At 43.2% G+C, this 21066-nt stretch overlaps 1 protein-coding gene across 3 annotated transcripts in view; it reads left to right on the top strand.

The window, feature by feature from the left end:
- snx19b (sorting nexin 19b) overlaps positions 1–21066 on the top strand; it is a 190568-nt gene that overhangs the window by 129203 nt on the left and 40299 nt on the right. For all 3 annotated transcript variants that reach the window (XM_072238546.1, XM_072238547.1, XM_072238548.1), the window contains exon 9: positions 10614–10798. In XM_072238546.1, coding sequence (XP_072094647.1) covers positions 10614–10798 — 185 coding nt within the window. The remainder of the gene's footprint in view (positions 1–10613; positions 10799–21066) is intronic.

Genomic DNA, 21066 nt, shown 5'->3' with positions numbered 1-21066 from the left:
GAATTGGGAAAGCATGGAGCACACTGATGATGGTGCGTTAGACTGAGTCGTCGGAGTTTGGGTGGTGCGGTGGCCCCCACCCTCCAGGCCGCCGAGCGATACATTGCCGCGAAGCATGCAGTGGTAGCCGGGAGACACACAGCACATTTTAAGGAAAAAGCCAAAATAAATATGCTAATTAATTAGATGCCGCCCGACACGTCATTGTCGGCCCAGATCAGTGCCGATTGCCAATTGCATCGCCTCTGATCTGGACCGACATTTACGTGTTGGGCAGCACCTAATTAATTAGCTTGTTTATTTTGGCTTTTTTCTTAAAGATGTGCTGGGTGCGTCCCGGCTACTGCTGCATTCTCCACGAATCAGTATCTGTCCATGGCCTGGGTGTTGGGGTGGTGGGACACCGGGGTGTCATCTCATCGTCGTCTGTTTCCATTAGAGCAGGCAGCTCATCTTCTCCTATGACTGCCCGCCTCGATGTCGAAGGTCGAGGTTCGTCGTCTGCTGTGGCTGATGTGGAAGGCTTGCTTGACTGCTGAGCCTCACGCATTTTTCTATCATACAGTTCTTCGTAAGCACTCAAACCATCCTGCAAATATCCCCTAAACCTACGTACCCTTTCAAAATTAAAGTCGTACTTTATCATTGCAGCAAAAATCTCACGCAGTTGCTTCACGTTCATTTCGCTACTGCATTCGTTTTCGATTGTTATCCTTGCCTCTTCAAATTGCATCAGCTCTTCATCTATCAGTTCTTGGTCATGGGATGCCAAAACCTGGTCAACATCATCTTCGTCAGCTTCCACAAGCCAAACTCACATTGTCCTTACTTTGTTCACTACGATCAAAACGCTTAATTATGTCTAGTTTTACGCTAAGTGTAACACCCTTATGAGGTCTTTCAGGCTTTTCCAATACCTCAGAACTTATTTTGCAAATGGCTGCTCACAGGCACGTGTTAAAGCAATGCAGTTCCGAATCCGGGGGAGAGTGGCTGCTCGGGGCACACTGCCTTTTATCGCGCGCTGATTTTTTTCGTAACAGTGAAAACACCTTCTGTTAGCGAAAACAGGGTACTAATGTAGGTCTTTTGTAACAGTGAGGTTTCGTAAAGCGAACGTTCGAAAAGCGGGGGACACCTATACCAAATTGTAGAGTCCTTGAAAGTCAGTCTATAGGTTGTGGAATCAGTTCCGGAGAGTGAAGTTATTCACACTGATTCAGGAGACTGACAGTTGTAGGGTAATAATTGTTCCTGAGCCTGGTGGTGTGGGACCTAAGACTCCTGTACCTCCTTCCCAATGGTAGTACTGGGAAGAGAGCATGGACTGATGGTGGGAGTCGTTGATGGTAGATGCTGTTTTCCTGCGGTAGCACTCCTTGTAGATGTACTTAATGATGGACTTGAGATATTTTAGCGCTTAAAGTATGGATTTGAGCAAAATATTGTGCAAGTAGTATTTGGTGAGACTGTTCTGAGAATATGATATTAATGATTTTTGAAAGTGATCATAAAACAAGTATATTATTTAGAAAGATTTAGAAAATTAAACTAGTTTTAATATTAATTATGGTTATATGCCATACAACAAACTTATGTTATATGTCAATGATTTAGATGACCAAATTGGTGGCTTTGAGGCAGATAGTTTGAAGAAAGCAGGGAGGCTACAGTAGGACTTGGACAGATTAGGAGAATGGGCAAAGAAATGGCAGATGGAATAGTGTCAGGAAATGTATGGTCAAGCACTTTGGTAAAAGGAATAAAAGTGTAGACTATTTTCTAAAAGGGGATAAAATTGAAAAATTTGAGGTGCAAAGGAACTTGGGAGTCCTCATGCAGGATTCCCTGAAGGTTAACTTGCAGGCTGAGTCAGTGGTGAGGAAAACAAATACAATGTTAGCATTCATTTTGAGAGGACTAGAATATAAAAACAAGAATGTAATGCTGAGGCTTTATGAGACACTGGTGAGGCCTCATTTGGAGTATTGTGAGCAGTTTTGTGCCCCTTACCTAAGAAAGGATATGCTGTCATTGGAGAATGTTCAAACTATGATTCCGGGACTGGAAGGGTTATCACATGAGGAGAGTTTGATGGCTCTGGGCCTTGACTCACTGGAATTTAGAAGAATGAGGGGGCATTTCTTTGTAACCTATCAAATGTTGAAAGGCCTAAATAGAGTGGATATGGAGAGGATGTTTCCTACAGTGGAGGAGCCTAGGACCAGAGGACACAACCTCAGAATAGAGGGACATCTATTTAGAAGGGAGATGAGGAGGAATTTCTTTTGTCAGAGGGTGGTGAATCAGTGGGAATTTATTGCTACAGGTGTCTGTGGAGGCCACGTCCTTGGGTGTATTTAGAGCGCAGGTTGATAGCTTCTTGATTAGTCAGGGCATGAAAAGTTATGGGGAGAAGGCAGGTGAGTGCGGTTGAGAGAGAAATGGATCAATCATGATGGAATGGCAGAGTAGACTGAAAGGACCAAATGGGTCCTGATTCTGCTATTCTGTCTTATGGTCTTATGCTGCCTGACCTGCTGAGTTCCTCAGGCATTTTGTGCATGTTGCTCTTCAGCATCTGCATGAATCTCTTGTGTTCAATATAGATTCGACAGTTCAGTCAAATAGCTCAGGCTTTTAACTTGGTGTTGCGTTCGGCATTAATCTCCTTATTTAAACTGTCAGAACTGAATTCTCTGCAAGTTACGGGGCTGCGAGTTGGCAGTGTGGTACAACTGGTAGTGTTGTGTAGCCTGCTGATTGGCACAGCTGATGCTTCCTCACAGCTTCAGTGACTTAGGTTCATTCCTGATATCTGATACTGTCTGTGTGCAGTTTTCATGTTCTCTTTGCTACCGCATGGGGTTCTTCCTCCTGGTGCTCTGCTTGTGCCTCCCCAGCCACCTCCCGCATGTCACATATTGGTTGTCCTTCATATTCAACAATGACAGTCGTGAGAAGTTTATAAAGTGGAAAGGTCTTTGCACTGCAGCAGTTCCACTCTCGATCTGGGGAGTCTGGGTCCAGTTGTACAAGTAGTCGGCATAACTGGGGTCTTCCTTGGTTGCAGTGGATGGCTATGACTTTTATTTATTTCTTTATCTGTCCGTCTAAAGGTTCAAAGGTTCATTTTATTGTCAAAGTATGCACGTACGATGCAACTCTGATATTTGTCTATTTCCAGATAGACATGAAATACGAAAAGACCATGGGTGTTGAGAAAGAAAAGACATCAACTCCTTCCCCCGGGCATGAAAAAAAAAAATGAAACAAAACTCGCAGACCCCAAAAATCCCCCTCTCCCACAGCAAAATAAAACGACAATCACAGTCACCGATCCCCTCACTCGCAGAAAACAAACAGCAACAGTAGCACCAAACCCCCAACTAACAGATCACCAACCCACCAGTCATCCACAGGAAAGAAAACATCAAAAAAAACTGAAGGAAACCAATATAAAATACAGTCCAATAATCACATAAATCTCAGAATATTGGAAGCATCTTTTTGTCTGCATACGAGGAGAGCAGCTGCACAAACTCAGTCCTTCCACAAAGAGTTACTGTCAACCTGGGTCCAAAGACCGCCAATCCAGGGCCCAACGTGCCAATCCGGCTGTTGACCTTCGTCATTGGGAGCCATCACTGACCTCTCCACATTCACCTCGGTGCTTCAGTCTTTCTTGCCACTTCAAGATAGAGTTGTTCATGACTCTGCATCTCATCTGTGGTCTTTTCCATGAGTCAGCTCCTGTTCGTGGTCCTTTTCGGGTTCTCCTCTCCGATCTTCATGAGGCAGCTCTCTGGACACAGCACTGGATCCTTCAATCGAGATCCAAACTGTACGTCACAGGCCCCAACAGTTTCTGTAACACAAACAAGATGAAAAGAAGAACTAGAAAGTGTAGAAAAAGTGAAACAGTTGGAGAGATTTGCTATCTGAAAGATGATGCATGAGGAATCATTGTTTGCTGGCGCCATCGTGACCAGAAGATTGAGATACAGTGCAGGATAGGCCCTTTGAGCTGTGCCGCCCAGCAACCCCCAATTTAACCCTAGCCTAATCAAGGGGCATTTTACAATGGCCAATTAACATATCAACCAATACATCTTTGGACTGTGGGAGGCAACCGTTGGAAACCCACACGGTCACAGCTCTTCACGAAGCTATGTAGAACTGTTTTCCTGTCCGTTAGATCTCACTGTTGATCTCATCCGCCTTGTCTGCTGGAGTTGACTCTGCGTGCTAGGACGGGCATGTCTGCCACGTATCACATATTGGTCCATAGAATGGAATGCAAACTGCTCCTCGAATAGGGTTGGGATAGGAGAATGTGAAGAGTAATTGATAAACATGTGAAAGAGAAGGTACAAGAAACAAAATTTGGGAATGTGTGTGTGGGGGGGGGGGGGGGGGGAATTACACTGAGAGCCAGCATGGTTTGACATGCAAAATGGTCTCCTATTGTCTTAAGAAAAATGAGATGCAAGACTATCAGTAAGTTCACCCATTGGAAATGATGCTGGTACCTGACTGGAAAGTGCACATAGTGATTTTCTTTTTAAAGAAAAATATATTTTAATTGTAGAACCCAGCTGCACAGGTTAAAATCTAAAAGATCTCATGTAAAAGCATAGTTTTACACTGACTGGGGAACAGTGTCTTTTTGCTTACAGTACTGTGCGGTAGCACATATACCTATATAGTTAGGGTGCCTAAGACTTTTGCAGGGTATTGTAGTAATTTTATGTATTGCACTATACTACTGCTGCAAAAAACAAATTTCATGGCATATGTGAGTGATGATAAACCTGATTCTGATATGGGTCTCTATTGTGGACTGAGAGTGGGAAGGGGGCAGGGAGAGGGGAATCATGGTTGGGAAAAGGGGAAGGGAGAGGGGAGGGAGCAGGAAGCACCAGAGAGACATTCTATAATGATTAATAAACCAATTGCTTGGAATCAAGTGACCTTGCATGGTGTCTCAGAGCTGGGTGTGTCTGCACCCGCATCCCTCCCCTGCCCCTGGCACTCCTTCTTTGCCACCTGTCCCACGGTGCGCCACCCTCGCCATTCTCAAAATCCTTTGCTCCCATCATATTTACGAACTTGCTCTCCACTCCACGTTGCCAAATACAAAACTGTGTAAAGGTCTTGGGCACTCTAGCTATATATATGTGCCTAAGACTTTTGCACAGTACTGTATGTACAGGCTCAAAAAAAGCTGAAGCTTTGTTTTACTGTGTATTAGATTTTGTTGAATGACATTTCAAGATAACAATGGTGCTCATGATATAATAAACATTTTCTGAAGTAGGCTTTTGAACAGCTGGAAGTAGTATCTCGGCATTTAGTCGAGCAAAACAAATAATTTCAGTTTAGCTTATATTACCATCACTTCTATTCTTCTGACGATTCTGCCAGTTAATAAATATTATTTTTGTGCTCTTCATCTGTTAAATGAAGGTGGCAAAGGTTTAGGACAACTAGTTTATGTTTTGAGAGTATAACTGACAAGCACTTTGGGGCTTGATAGGACGACATTGTGTAACTTCTCAAATAAAGAATTTCACAAAAAAACGTTGTTTGAAGTGTAATGTTGAAACTTAGTAATCCCCCAAAAGGAATGTTGTAACCAGCATATAAAAACTGACACTTGCTGTCTGTTTCCTAATCGCGTATAATGTGGTGTTTCAGTGATGCAATATTTAATTCAATAACCAGTCATGCTGAATGTCTGGACTTCAGGATGTAGTCTGCAGGTTGCTTAGAGAATTGAACAACAATTGATTTAGGGTCTATGCACCTTTCTAGCAAGTAAAAATTAGCAGCATTCCTATCTGTTTTTAAGTGGCTTTTGTACGTTTTCCATTGAAATTAAAATAGTGGATTTCTACCATTGCAGCTTTATCAGATCAAAGATTTAAATACTTTATAACATTGTAGTTTTCTTATTTTACATGTATGCTTGAATTTTAAGATGCTGGCTCTGGAGTTTTTACAAGATGCAATATGTCATTGTCAAGCACAGTGGTATTCAACAGATATTTATTTCCCAGTTTTTATTATTATTCAGTCATTTCCAGAGAAAGAGAAGCAGCAGCATGTGCTGGCTAATATTATACTGATTTTCAAAAGCAGAGACCGCAGTGCTGCTGGTCCCTTAACGGCTGACCTGCCAGCATCCGACCTACCTACCTATGGATCTGCTGACCACCTTTATCAATGTGTTGGTTGACCTAGCCACCTTCATCTTGACTGTTGGTTGCCGATCTTCACTTCAGGACCAAAACCCATCTCTCTTCCCTGAGTATATCCCAGTCCAATTACTCTTTATAAACATGAGAAAATCTGCAGGTGCTGGAAATCCAAAGCCACACATACAAAATGTTGGAGGAATGCAACAGACTAGCAAGGCAGCATCTACGGAAAAGAGTACACAGTTGACATTTTAGGCCGAGACATGCAAAAAATGAAAAACTTACATAGATATCACATCTGTAAGAAACACTACAAAGTACTTAGCTTTCTTTTGGAAACCATAAACGGCCTTTCAGGCATGGGAAAGAGATAATGACATTTCACAAGGTCCTGATGAAGGGTCTTGGCCCGAAACATTGACTATTTACACTTTTACATAGATGCTGCCTGGCCTACTGAGTTCCTACATTTTGTGGGCAATTGCTCTTTATCCTTTCCAGTTTGCATCCCCTTGTAATCCTTTCAGTTAGCTTGACTGAGTCCTCCCACTGCCTCCAGCACTTGGTCAAATGTCATTGCCTCTTTCCCATGCCTAAAAGGCTGCTTGTACTTTCCAAAAAAGCCAAGTACTGTGTGATATTTCTTGCAGATGTGATACCGATGTAAGATTTTTATTTTTTACAACATCACACTACCCAGGGGAAGATCCAGTAAAGTAACTGAGCTCAGTTATATATTAACATGATTTCAGGAGTGCAATAAGGCATTAGTAACAGTTATCAGTATACAGCTTTCAGTGATGTAATTCTGTCTTTGCCACATGCACTTAAAGAAATTTATTTATTTACTTATTTAGAGGTACAGTGCGGAACAGGTCCTTCCGGCCCATCGACCTACATCACCCAGCAACCCACCTATTTAACACTAGCCTAATCATGGGACAATTTACAATGACTAAGTAACCTACTAACCAGTATGTCTTTGAACTGTGGGGGAAAAGCTGGAGCACCCAGAGGAAGCCCATGCGTACATGGGAAGAACGTATAAACTTTCCTACAGAGAACATTATTTGTCCTCTGTAAGTAATAGATAACGGGTCCGCAGAAGCAATATAGCAGAGAGGAAAGAAAAGGGAAGGAATGTGACCTCTTTAAATTCCAAACCTGAATACAACTTTCACGACACTCCAAACGTTTAGGTGGGGAACATGGACTTTAAAATGTGTTAATAAAGTCATTATAAGAATAGAGATTCCTATTTGTAGAATGGAAGTACCAATTATGATCTGGTTCTGAACACTTGAGTGGTCTAGTATTGGAGTGCATTGGGCTTGACGACAACAGCAGTGTGGAAGTTCTGAATGTTCTTCACATTCGCTTTTATAAGTCGATCTTTATTGTTACTGAGGTAAAGGCCGAAGATTCTGCTGGCTTTAATCACTGGTCACTTATCTCTATTATTAACTTAAAAAATGGATCAGAGTTTCTTTTGTTAAGTTGCCTATTTGCAGACTGAAGTCTGTAACTTCAGATTGTTCTTCCCTAATTACATGCGCTAAATGTGCATTTTTGTTGTACCAGCAATATTGGCTCTGTTTCTGAAATTCAGTTCCCTCAACATAATGGAACAAATTTGAGAAATGGGGTACAGTATTCCTGTACTGAATCAGTATCGATTTCTCCCCTTTAGACATTTATTTCACTGATTCTTTCAACAATTTTGTGTAACTTTCAGTGATATTTTTAAAATCTTAAATCTATAAAACCATCTCAAGTCCTTCTTTTGAAAAGCTAGTCAGTTGATGCTATGAACAGTGTTTGCTGTTTTAGTAGATAATGTGGTTAATATGTGTAGCCGAAATATGTTGGAACTCTATAAAACCCTGGTTAGACCCACACTTGAAGTGTTCAGTTCTGATCGCTTCAGTATAGGAAGGATGTGGAAGCTTAAGAGAGGGTGCAGGGGAAATTTACCAGAATGCTATCTGGATTGGAGAGCATGTCTGATGAGGTTACGTTGAGCATACTAGGGCTATTCTCTTTGGAGCAAATGAGGTTGAGAAGTGACTTGACAGGGTTGTACAAGATGATAAGAAACATAGATAGAATGGACAGGCAGAGGCTTTTTCACAGGGTGGAAATGGCTATTTCAAGCAGGCACAATTTTAAGGTTAATGGAAGAACATATAAGGTGTATGACAGAGGTAGGTTTATACACTGGAAGTGGTAGGTGTGTGGAACGTTCTGCCAAGAGTGCTGGTAGAGGCAGATGCAATAGGGACATTTAAGAGAGTCTTAGATAGGCACATGATGAAATAAAAATGGAGGACTATGTGAGAGGGAAGGGTTAGGTTGACCTTAAAGTAGGTTAAAAGGTCAGCACAAGATCGTGGGCCTAAGGGCCTGTTCTGTGCTGTAATATTCTATGTTGTTGGTATATTTATATTAAAGTGGCTTGCACATCAGTTAACTTCATTGGTGATGCAAGTACCACTGGGAATCCAGGATTACATGGATTGCTAACATCAGTATGACATCCTGCAGCTGAAATAAGTAGCACATGATGAAACATTTTCATTCTATTGCCAACCATTAGTGGTGAGTACAGTTAGTCTACTTGGCGTTATGTGACTATTAGTTTAAAGAGGAAGTCTTCAATCAAAATTAGTGAGCAATAAGTTAATTTCGCTGTCAGAATTTAAACTTGGAGCCCGAGTTTAATGAATATTAATATTTCTACACCAAGCCATTAAGAGGATGTTACTTCTCCTAAACCAACCCAAATCATTTGGAGGATGTTGAGTTTTTATTCTGGCATCTTCCCCCTTCCTTTCCAGGCCTGATGAAGGGTCTCAGCTGAAAACATCGACTGTTAATTCATTTCCATAGATGCTGTCTGACCTGCTGAGTTCCTCCAGTATTTTCTATGTGTGCTTGAATTTCCAGCGTCTGCAGAATTTTTTGTGTTTATGATCTGCCAAATTTCTTATGTTTATGTTGAATTTTTAATCAGTTTATTTGGATAATTTTTGTGGGAACCCGTAGGCCACCTTCAAAGCTTCCTCGTAATTAGTTTTAGTTTCAATTCTGATATTGTTGAACTTCAAGATATATTTTTGCATTGAATAAACTTAATTTTTTGAAGTTGGTTTTGAGAAGCATTACCAACCATGTGATAAAAATAAACTCCTTATCTCTGTTCTAAGTGGACATCCCTCTATTCTGAGGCTGTGCCCTCTGGTCCTAGACTCCCCCACTTTAGGAAACATCCTCTCCACATCCACTCTATCTAGGCCTTTCAATATTCAATAGGTTTCAATGAGATCCCTTCTCATTGTTCTAAACTCCAGCAAAGTACAGACCCAGAGCCATCAAACGCTTCTCATACATTAACCCTTTCATTCCTGGAATCAGTCTCGTGAACCTCTACTGGACCCTCTCCAATGCCAGTACATCTTTTCTTAGATAAGGGGCCCAAAACTGCTCACAATATTCCACATGTGGTCTGACCAATGCCTTATAAAGCCTCAGCATTACATCCTTGCTCTTTTATTCTCTTATACGGCTGCTCTTACATTGGAGGCTATCAACTGTAAATGCCAAATCTATATTCTCTGTGAAGCTCAATATATTACATTGCTAATCTAGATAGGGAAGGGAAACATTTAACTCTTCAAACTTTGACAGATTTCTATAAACATACACTGGAGATTATCCTGACTGGTTGCGTCACATCACGGCCTGGTATAGAAACACCAATGCCCAGGAATGGAAAAGGTTACAAAAACATCACAGGCAAAGCCCTCCCTACCATTTTAGCACATCTACAAGGAGTGCTGCCACAGGAAAGCAGCATCCGTCATCAAGGAGCCCCACCATCCAGGCCATGCTCTCTTCTCGCTACTGCCATTGGGAAGGTGGTCCCACACCACCAAGTTCAGGAACAGTTATTACCCTACAACCATCAGGCTCTTGAACCATCATGGATAACTTCACTTACCTCAACAATGAACTGATTCCACAACCTGTAGACTCACTTTCAAGGATTCTACAACTCGTGTTATCGGTATTTACTTTTTTGTTATTTGTACAATCTGTCTTTTCCACATTGTTTTTTTCTCAGTCTTTGTTATTTATAGTTTCCAATACATTCTATTGTATTTGTTTATTTGTAAATGCCTTCAAGGAAATGAATTTCAAGGTAGCATAGGGTGAGGTATATATACTTGGATGATAAATTTACTTTGAACTTTGATAGAATTTGCTTCATTCTGTGGTGTTGGATTGTTTAACTTATGGGTAGTGATATCTACCAAAATCGGTTTCTTTACTTGTATTTGTAATTGGCATAATTGTACAGATCTTATTTGTGATGCCTGTGGTATATGATTGTATATTTTCTCATTACAGGTGGCTTGAAGTTCAGATTATTAACCTGACAAGCACTCAGTACTGGGTTGTATACCTCAAGCTTTTACAGGAGGCAATCTGGCCTGGAGGAACTTTACCAAAATGGCCAAAGCCTGCTAGAACTCAAGAGCAGAAAATCCAGACCCAGGAACTGGCCTTACAATGCCTGATGAAGATGCTACCAGGTTAGTATAATTTTATTTTTAATTATTGAAAGAGTAGATTGCTGCCTCACATTAAGAATCAGTTTCTCATGCTGAATATGTGGCTGAGAAGAGGCAATAACATGTCCTCAGGCAAAATTGAATATGCTTGTTAAGGTGAAAGGAAAGATTACTGCAAGAGTCAGCAACGTTTGATTATTGAAAAGATAAAAATGCATCTGCTGAAGAACCATAATATGTTGTAACTTCAATCTCCCTAACTAAATAACAGGATGAAAATGTACTATTTTCTAAATCAATACCACATATCATTTTCATAGCGACCAGTTCCAGGGACCACTCAGGAGGAACTAGTTTTAGCTAATCTTCAGATTCAGATTAGTTCATTGCCATATATACCAGGGTGCAATGAAAAGCCATGACCAGTGCTAACACCCTGTGGAACCCCTAACATGGCGGTAAATTCTGAAGCGAAAACTTAAAACCTTTCAGCAGAGTACACAAAAGTTAATGAACATAAAACTGCATGTTCTGGAAATCTGAAATAAAAATATAAATACTGGAAATATTTAGCAAACAGAAAGCATCAGTGAAAGAGTCTGTTTTAAAGGTTGGAGAATCTTCATCAAAAGCATTGAAGGCTTATTGAGGATGCAAAGATTTACCAGGCTGTGGCCCGAATTGGAGAGCATGTCTGATGAGGAAAGATCGAGCAAGCTCGGGCTTTTCCCTTTGGAACAAAGGAGGATGAGAGGTGACTTGTTGGAGGTGTATAAGAGACATTGACAGAGTAGAAATAGGGTAGAAATAGCTAATATGAAATGACATTGGACCATCAGGCCGTACGCCTCCTCGCGGCTTACAGGCAGAAACTGAAGTGGGAGGTCACGGTGTCAAAAGTAGTGTTGCATTGACGGAGGAAACAGATGAGGTCCTCCGTGACTGCTTTGAATCAGTGGACTGGTTAGTATTCAAGGACTCTGCAGCTAACCTCGATGAGTATGCCTCAGCTGTTACGGACTTTATTTGGAAATGCATGGAGGACTATGTGTCTCGCAAGACAATCCGGGTATTCCCTAACCGGAAACCTTGGATGAATTATGAGGTCTAGTCCCTTTTAAAGGCTAGAGCTGCGGCTTTTAGGTCTGGAGATACCAGTCGCTACATGGAATCCAGGCGTGAACTCCGGAAAGCCATTAAGGGCACCAAGAGGCAATATCGAGCCAAGTTGGAAGCCCAGGCTAACCAAAGGGATGCCAGTAGACTATGGCAGAGTCTAAATGAGGTCACTGGGCACAAAGAAAAGGCTGGGAATATCAATAACTGTGGCGCTTCTCTTCCTGATGAACTTAACGTATTCTACGCAAGATTCGAACAGAAGAGGAGCGTCCCGCTCCCTCTGGATGAACCGGGCCTGGTGGCATCGAGATTCATCGTCACTGAGGAGGATGTTAGAAGGGCCTTCCTGAAGATAAATCCAAGGAAGATGACGGGCCCAGATGGCATCCCGGGACGGGTTCTCCAGGCCTGTGCAAGCGAGCTAGCTGGAGTGTTTGCTGACATCTTCAACTTCTCCTTGTCTCAGTCTAAGATCCCCTCGTGTTTTAAGAAGGCAACGATAATCCCAGTGCCGAAGAAGAGCAAGGTGGCATGCCTGAATGACTATCGACCTGTGGCTCTGACATCAATTGCTATGAAGTGCTTCGAGAGATTGGTTATGGCACGTATAAACCACAGCCTACCGGTCAAACTCGACGCTTTGCAATTCGCCTACCGGAGCAACAGGTCAACGGCAGATGCCATCTCTCTGGCCCTGCATTCCTCCTTAGAACACCTGGAGAATAAAGATGCATACGTAAGGCTCCTTTTCATTGACTACAGCTCTGCTTTTAATACCATCATTCCAAATAAACTGATTCCTAAGCTCCGGAACCTAGGCCTCAGCACTCAGATCTGTAGCCGGATCTTCAACTTCCTCACAGACAGGACCCAGGCTGTAAAAATAGGGGACGAGCCCTCCTCTCCAATCACTCTGAGCACCGGTGCTCCACAAGGCTGTGTACTCAGCCCCCTGCTGTACCGCTGTACACTCATGATTGTGTAGCCAAGTTTCCATCAAACTCAATATATAAGTTTGCTGATGACACAACAATTGTAGGCCTTATCTCAGGTAATGATGAGTTTGAGTACAGAGAGGAAATTAAGAACCTGGTGGCATGGTGCGAAGACAATAACTTATCCCTCAACGTCAGCAAGAGGAAGGAATTGGTTGTTGACTTCAGAAGGAGTAGCGGACCGCACGACCCAATTTACATTGGTGGTGCGCAAGTGGAACAGGTCAAAAGCTTTAAGTTCCTCGGGGTCAATATCACAAATGACCTGACTTGGTCCAACCAAGCAGAGTTCACTGCCAAGAAGGCCCACCAACGCCTTTACTTCCTGAGAAAACTGAAGAAATTTGGCCTGTTCCCTAAAACCCTCTCTAATTTATAACTGCACTGTAGAAAGCATTCTTCTCTGGTGCATCACAACCTGGTATGGAAGTTGTCCTGTCCAAGACTGAAAGAAGCTGCAGAAGATCGTGAACACTGCGCAGCACATCACACAAACTAATCTTCCATCCGTGTACTCACTTTACACTGCACGCTGTCGGAGCAGTGCTGCCAGGATAATCAAGGACACGACCCACCCAGCCAACACATTTTTCGTCCCTCCTCCCTCTGGGAGAAGACTCAGGAACTTGAAGACTCGTACGGCCAGATTTGGGAACAGCTTCTTTCCAACTGTGATAAGACTGCTGAACGGATCCTGACCCGGATCTGGGCCGTACACTCCAAATATCCAGACCTGCCTCTCGGTTTTTTGCATTACCTTACTTTCCATTTTTCTATTTTCTATTTATGATTTATAATTTAAATTTTTAATATTTATTAATTTTTACTATTTTTAATATTTAATATTTGTAATCCAGGGAGTGGGAAGCGCAGAATCAAATATCGCTATGACGATTGTACCAATTGTTTGGCGACAATAAAGTATACTTTTAAGGTATTTGGAAGAAAGTATAGAGGGGGCTGTAAGAGGTAGATTTTTTTACACAGAGATTGGTGGGTGCTTGCAACACACTGCCAGGGGTGGTGGTAGAGGCAGGTACATGAGAGACATTTAAGAGACTCTTAGATAGTCACATGGATGACAGAAAATTGGAGGGTTATGTGGAAGGGAACGGTTTGATAGATTTTGGAGTAGGTTGAAAGGTCAACACAACATTGTGGCTCCAAGGGTCTGTACTACCATAACAACAACCTCTCATTCAATGTCAGCATGACCAAGGAACTGATTGTAGACTTCAGGAAAAGGAAACTGAAGGTCCACAAGACAGTTCTTATCAGTGAATTAGAAGTGTAAAGGGTTAACAACTTTAAATTTCTAGGTGTTATTATTTCAGAAGACCTGCCCTGGGCCCAGCACATAAGTGCAATTATGAAGAAAGCACAGCTTTATGGAAGTGCCTCTACTTCCATAAGAGTTTGTGGAGATTGGGCATGACATGTAAAACTTTGACAAACTTTTATAGATGTGTAGCAGAGACTATATTAACTGTTTGCATTATGGCCTGATGTGGAAACACCAATGCGTTGAACAGAAAATCATACAAAAGGTAGTGGATACGGCCCAGTCCATCACGGGTAAAGCCCTCCCCACCATGGAGCACATCTACCTGAAACGCTGTCACAGGAAAGCAGCATCCATCATCAGGAACCCCACCACCCAGAACATGCTCTCTTCTCGCTACTGCCATCAGGAAGAAGGTACAAGAGCCTCAAGACTCTCACCGCCAGGTTCAGGGACAGTTATTATCTCTTAACCATCAGGCTCTTGAACAAAAGGGGATAACTACACTCACTTGCCCATCCATTGAGATGTTCCTACAGCCAACAGATTCACTTCCAAAGAGTCTTCATCTTATGTTCTCGATGTTATTTATTTATTTATTTATTTATTATTGTTTCTTCTTTTTGCACTTACACAGTTTGTTGTCTTATGCACACTGGTTTAATGCCCTAGTAGGGCAGTCTTTCATTGATCCTGTTATAGTTATTATGCTATAGATTTGATATGTCCACAAGAAAATGAATCTCACGGTGGTATATGGTGACATATATGAACTTCGATAGTAAAATTTACTTTCTTTTCAAATCTTTTTATTGTTATATTATACAAAAGAAATAACATGAGTACATTGAAGTAACAACACTTACAATGTCTCAAAAAAGACATTATCTTAAAGATTGAAAAAAAAATCTGTGATAACAAAAAAAACCTACTAAGCAGTAAAATTTACTTTGAAACTTGTTCTATTTTCTAAATCTGGGCAGTAGATATCAGAGCCAATGAGAGTCTTTCCTTCTCAGTTCTACAATTTGAAATGTTTACCATGTTTTGCCTTCCTCCTATGGGCAGATGCTTCCTATCTGTCCAAGTTCAATAATCATTTTGATTCCTAATAATAGTTTTACCTCAAAGTTTAGGTACATACATGTGCCATTCTATAACAAGTAGAAAATCTGGGAGGATGAATCTTACAGCCAGTGTGCCCGTTCCAGCTCTGTAAACAAGATATTATGGTGGGCCAGTGGGCCAGTGTTTGGCAGTGATAGATCTGTGCCCTCGGTACAGTTCCCAGCTGAACCTGGATCTGGATAGGGGGTGTGGAAAAACAGACTTGTGTACAACACCTGTCTGGGTCTCTCACCTTTTGACTCCTGATTCCAGGTGGGCTCCATGCATCCAAGTGGATTGTGAAGGGTAATGGGGAATCAAATGACAGGCAGTTGGGGAGGTGAGCAGCCAGATAGGACAGAAGCAAGATGTAGTTTTGTATCTTAGGTTGAAAGGAGTAATGACCCAAGGGTCTTGAAGTATCTTTTGGTTAATGACCAAGAAGGGTTTGATTAACCTTCTTACTCAGCCACTGTGACCCCAGAGCCATGCTGGACGCAGGGCCAGTGGAACACTCATTTGCTCAAGTTGTACTTTGTAGCATGTCTATCCAATTGAAATTTTCCAAATCTGAATGTTGAAACATTTTTCCTTAATCAAAATGAAACCATACTCAAAGGGCAAGATGGTGATTTTCTTCATCGTTTTTAATATTTTCCGGATTTTCTTACAACTTTAGAAGTCTTTTATTCCATTGAGTCTCTGCCAGCTTTCAGAGCTATCATGTCAGTTCCCTTTGACCTGGTGGGCAGCACTAGTGACCTGGATTCAATTCCCGCCACTATCTGTAAGGACTTTTTATGCTTTCCCCGTGTCTGCTTGGGTTTCCTCCAGGTGCTCCGGTTTCCTCTCTCATTCCAAAGATGTACAGTTGGGGTTAGTAAGTTGTGGGCATGACATGCTGGCAGTGGCAGCATGGCAACATGTGGGCTGCCCCCAGTGCATCCCCAGACTGTGTTGGTCATTGATACATTTTACTGTGTGCTTTGATGTACATGTAAGAAACTACGCTAATCTTCATCCATTTATATCCCTGTAAGCATTCTTTCTCAAGTTCCCATCACGCTAGCCCTGATTCTCGAACCACTCACCTGCACTCGGGATAATTTGCGAAGTTTGTAAATTTACAAGGAGCATAGACAGTGTAATTTTTCCCATGGTAGGAAAGCCTAAAGAGAGCATAGTTTATTTAAGGAGCATCTTAGGGACAAACTTTTGCACACAGAAGGTGTTGATTGAGCTGCCAGAGGAAGTGGTGGAGGAGGTGCACTTACAAAGCTTAAAACGCATTTGGACTTGTACGTGGATAGGTAATGTTTAGAGCCGGGAGTCCCAACCTGCAGTCCATAGACCCCTCAGTTAACGGTAGGTTAATGGCATAAAAAAGATTGGAACCCCTGATTCAGAGGGATATGGACCAAATGCAGGCATATGGGATTAGCTTATATGGGCATCTTCATTTACATGGACAAACTGGGATGATGAACCTGTTTATATGCCTCTGTCTATGTGTCTTGAAATTATTTTTTATTTGAAATCCATTTTTGACAGTAGCCCATTCTTTAACTCAATGATAATGGAATATTTGATAAACTGTAAAATACTTCAGTTTATCCACTACTTTTATGACCTGGGTAGGTTTGAATATTTGCTCAGATTGGTATCTTTATGGTCATGTTTGGCATGGGAAACTTCTGATGTAATTGTGGAGTGTTGTTGATTAATGGTAGACTCCAAGTAAGGACATTGTTCATTAACCAAGATGCTTCAGAAATTACTCCCTCATCTGTCTCCTTCGTATATTTGATCTTATAATAATGGCGTAACAAAATATTTGCTGAAGTGTGGAGAAAACTATACATCTGGCACTGTATTAAGTATAGAGCTCTATATTTAACAGACATTGAGTGGACTTTGAGGGATGTTTCTTATAGATTGACTGTTAGATGCAGACCATTTTATTTGCCACGGGAACTCACCACTGTCCTTATAGGCGGTGTATACATTCCCCCCAGTGCTAATGCTAAGGAGGCGCTCTGTGAACTGTATGGGGCTATTAGCGAACTAATAGGGTGTATGGGGTGTCAGGGAGGGGTAGCACTTCTGGTGGGGGAACATGTCGCGTCCTTTTCAAGGCGGTTTGCCCACCTTTGGCCCCCACCTGGCACTCAGCTCTCACCTGTGGCTCCCCATAGCTGTTTGCATGTGACAGCGGCCACACCCTGGGCAACGGCTTCGACAAGCCGGCTAAACCAGGTGAGGGTAGCCGACGGGTCTCAAACCCTCGGTGAGATAGGAGTTGTCTATCCCAGCATGTGAATTCAGACTCCGGCGGATTGAGCAGACGAGACCAATGGAATGTCCAACGGTCAAGAAGGCGGTCTCTGCAAGCGTCGTGGAACGTGTAGAGCACGACAAGACACAGAAGGCGTCCTGGTCATCCACTGCGCCTAGTCCCATCTCCAGCCGTCTGGACTCTGTCTTGCCACTGGATCCGGATGGGAATTGGGAAGAGAGAGTGAGGCTGATGCTGCACAACTCTCCCTCACTTAAATCCAAACCACGCGCTAGTCTCGACACCATCACAATGGTGTTGAGGTCCTCATCGACATCAACGATGGACGAACATCATATCATTAGCGAACTGCAGAACGCACACCCTGATGAACTGTTTATTGTTGCCGGAGATTTTAACCACGTGAACCTGAAGTCAGTGCTCCCCAAATTCCATCAGTACGTGGACTTTGCAACGTGAGGGGAGAACGTGTTGGACCTTGTTTACACAAACATTCCCGATGTGTGCCGGGCGGAGCCCCGCCTCCACCTCAGCTACTCAGACCACGTCTCTGTGATGCTGATCCCAGCATACAGTCTGCTCGTCAGGCGCTCCAGACCAGTTCAGAAGCAGGTGAAAACCTGGCCAGTAGGAGCCATCTCTGCTCTTCAAGACTGCTTTGAGCACACTGACTGGCACATATTCAGGGAGGCTGGACCGATGGCGACTCTACCAACTTGGAGGAGTACACGGCATCAGTGACTAGTTACATCAGCAAGTGCATCGATGACATCACTGTGGCCAAGACCATCACTACACGCGCTAACCAGAAGCCATGGACGACCGCGGAGGTGCGTGCGCTGCTGAGGGCCCGTGACTCCGCCATCAGAGCAGGTGACAAGGCAGCCTGAACAACTGTCCCAGCGAGGGCAAAACTGTCCCAGGCCATCAGAGGGGCAAAGCATGCACATGCCCAGTGAATCCACAGCCACTTCCAGGACAGCGGAGACACGCGGCGCATGTGGAAGGGCATTCAGGACATCAGCAACTACAAGACAACACCACCTGCCTGTGCTGGTGATGCCTCCCTCCTAGATGCGTTGAATAACTTCTACGCTTGGTTTGAGGCAGATAATGACGTGGCGGCGAGGAAGATCCCCCCTCCTCCAAATGACCAGGCGCTGTGTCTTACCGTGGCCGATGTAAGGAGAACCCTGTGCAGGGTCAATCCACGGAAGGCTGCTGGACCAGACAATATTCCTGGCAAAGTGCTTAGAGGATGTGCAGACCAGCTAGCAGATATTCTCACTGATATCTTCAACAACTCCACGAGCAGCGCCGTCGTTCCTACGTGCTTCAAGGCCGCCACCATTGTCTCCATGCCAAAGAAGTCTTCAGTGTCCTGCCTCAACGACTACCGCCCCGTCGCACTCACATCCATCATCATGAAGTGTTTTGAGAGGCTCGTCATGAGGCACATCAAGTCCCTGCTGCCCCCCTCACTGGACCCCCTGCAGTTCACGTACCATCCCAACCATTCAACAGGTGACGCCATTGCCATCGCCCTCCAGCTGGCCCGAACCCACCTGGACAAAAAGGACACGTACGTTCGAATGCTGTTCGTAGGCTTCAGTTCAGCATTCAACACAATAATTCCTCAGAAACTGATTGGAAAGCTGAGCATACTGGGCCTGAACACCTCCCCCTGCAACTGGATCCTAGACTTCCTGACTGGGAAACCCCAGTCAGTCCGGATTGGAAGCAGCATCTCCAACACCATCACACTGAGCATGGGGCCCCCCCAGGGCTGTGTGCTCAGTCCACTGCTGTTCACTCTGCTGACCCATGACTGTGCAGCAATACACAGCTCGAACCATATCATCAAGTTCGCCAATGACACGACCGTGGTGGGTCTCATCAGTAAGAACAACGAGTCAGCATACAGAGAGGAGGTGCAGAGGATAACGGACTGATGCAGAGCCAACAACCTGTCCCTGAATGTAAACAAAACAAAAGAGGTGGTTGTTGACTTCAGGAGAGCACGGAGCGACCGCTCTTCGCTGAACAGTGACAACTCCTCCGTAGAGATCGTTAAGAGCACCAAATTTCTTGGGGTTCACCTGGCAGAGAATCTCACCTGGTCCCTCAACACCAGCTCCATAGCAAAGAAAGCCCAGCAGCGTCTCTACTTTCTGCAAAGGCTGAGAAAAGTCTATCTCCCACCCCCCATCCTCACCACATTCTACAGAGGTTGTATTGAGAGCATCCTGAGCAGCTGCGTCACTGCCTGGTTCAGAAATTGCACCATCTTGGATCGCAAGACCCTGCAGCGGATAGTGAGGTCAGCTGAGAAGATCATCGGGATCTCTCTTCCCGCCATTACAGACATTTACACCACACGCTGCATCCGCAAAGCAAACAGCATTATGAAGGACCCCACGCACCCCTCATATAAACTCTTCTCCCTCCTGCCATCTGGAAAAAGGCACCGAAGAATTCGGGCTCTCACGACCAGACTATGTAACAGTTTCTTCCCCCAAGCCATCAGACTCCTCAATACCCAGAGCCTGGACTGACACCAACCTACTGCCGTCTGCTGTGCCTATTGTCTTGTTTATTATTTATTGTAATGGTGTTTTACGTAGTTCAGTGTAGTTTTTGTATTGTTCATGTAGCACCATGATCCTGAAAAACGTCTCGTTTTTACTGTATACTGTACCAGCAGTTACGGTCGAAATGACAATAAAAAATGACTTCACTTGACTTGACTATAGTGGGAGAATCTAGGACCTGAGGGCACAGCGTCAGAGTAGAGGGGTGTCCCTTTAGAACAGAGATGAGGAGGAATTTCTTTAGCCAGAAGGTGGTGTATCTGTAGAATTCGTTGCCCAGACTGCTGTGGAGGCCAAGTCATTGAGTAATTTCAAGCAGACGTTGAGAGGTATTTAATTAGACAAGGTATCAAAGGTTCCGGGGAGAAGGCAGGAGAATGGTGTTGAGAGGGAAAATTAAATCATGATGGAATGGCAGAGCAGATGTGATGGACTGAACAGTCCAATTCTGCTCCTCTGCCTTAAGGTCTAATATTGAAGATGTTGTTTGACACTCGATTACCACTGTTAATTGAACACTGCAACTACTTCTCCATTTGTACAAGATGACATTCAGCTGTAGTAATTAGTTGTCCTTTCTTAAGAACATTAGCATGTTCCCAGAGTATACTTTGAGTAGAATAAATATACTAAATATGCCTTTAGACAATGTAAAGCAATTTTACTGTGATTTTCAAAATGTTAATTGGTTATAAATTTTATTACAGTTTGACCCAATGTTTTGTTTGGTGCTGCTTTGGTAACTCTGCATCCTTTCTATTAAAACTGCCAAGATGCACTTTTATGATTAATTTAATATCTCTTCTCTGGTTTCCAGTTGTGGAAACTGTTTGTACTTTTACTTCAAGGATATTGTTTGCCTCATTTTGCTGTGGAGGGACTTTTACAATTAAGCTAAA

The sequence above is a fragment of the Mobula birostris genome, chromosome 20 (genome assembly GCF_030028105.1).
Source record: "Mobula birostris isolate sMobBir1 chromosome 20, sMobBir1.hap1, whole genome shotgun sequence".
NCBI lineage: Eukaryota > Metazoa > Chordata > Chondrichthyes > Myliobatiformes > Myliobatidae > Mobula > Mobula birostris.
The sequence above is the reverse complement of the archived record's forward strand: the minus strand, read 5'-3'. Positions and strand labels throughout refer to the sequence as shown.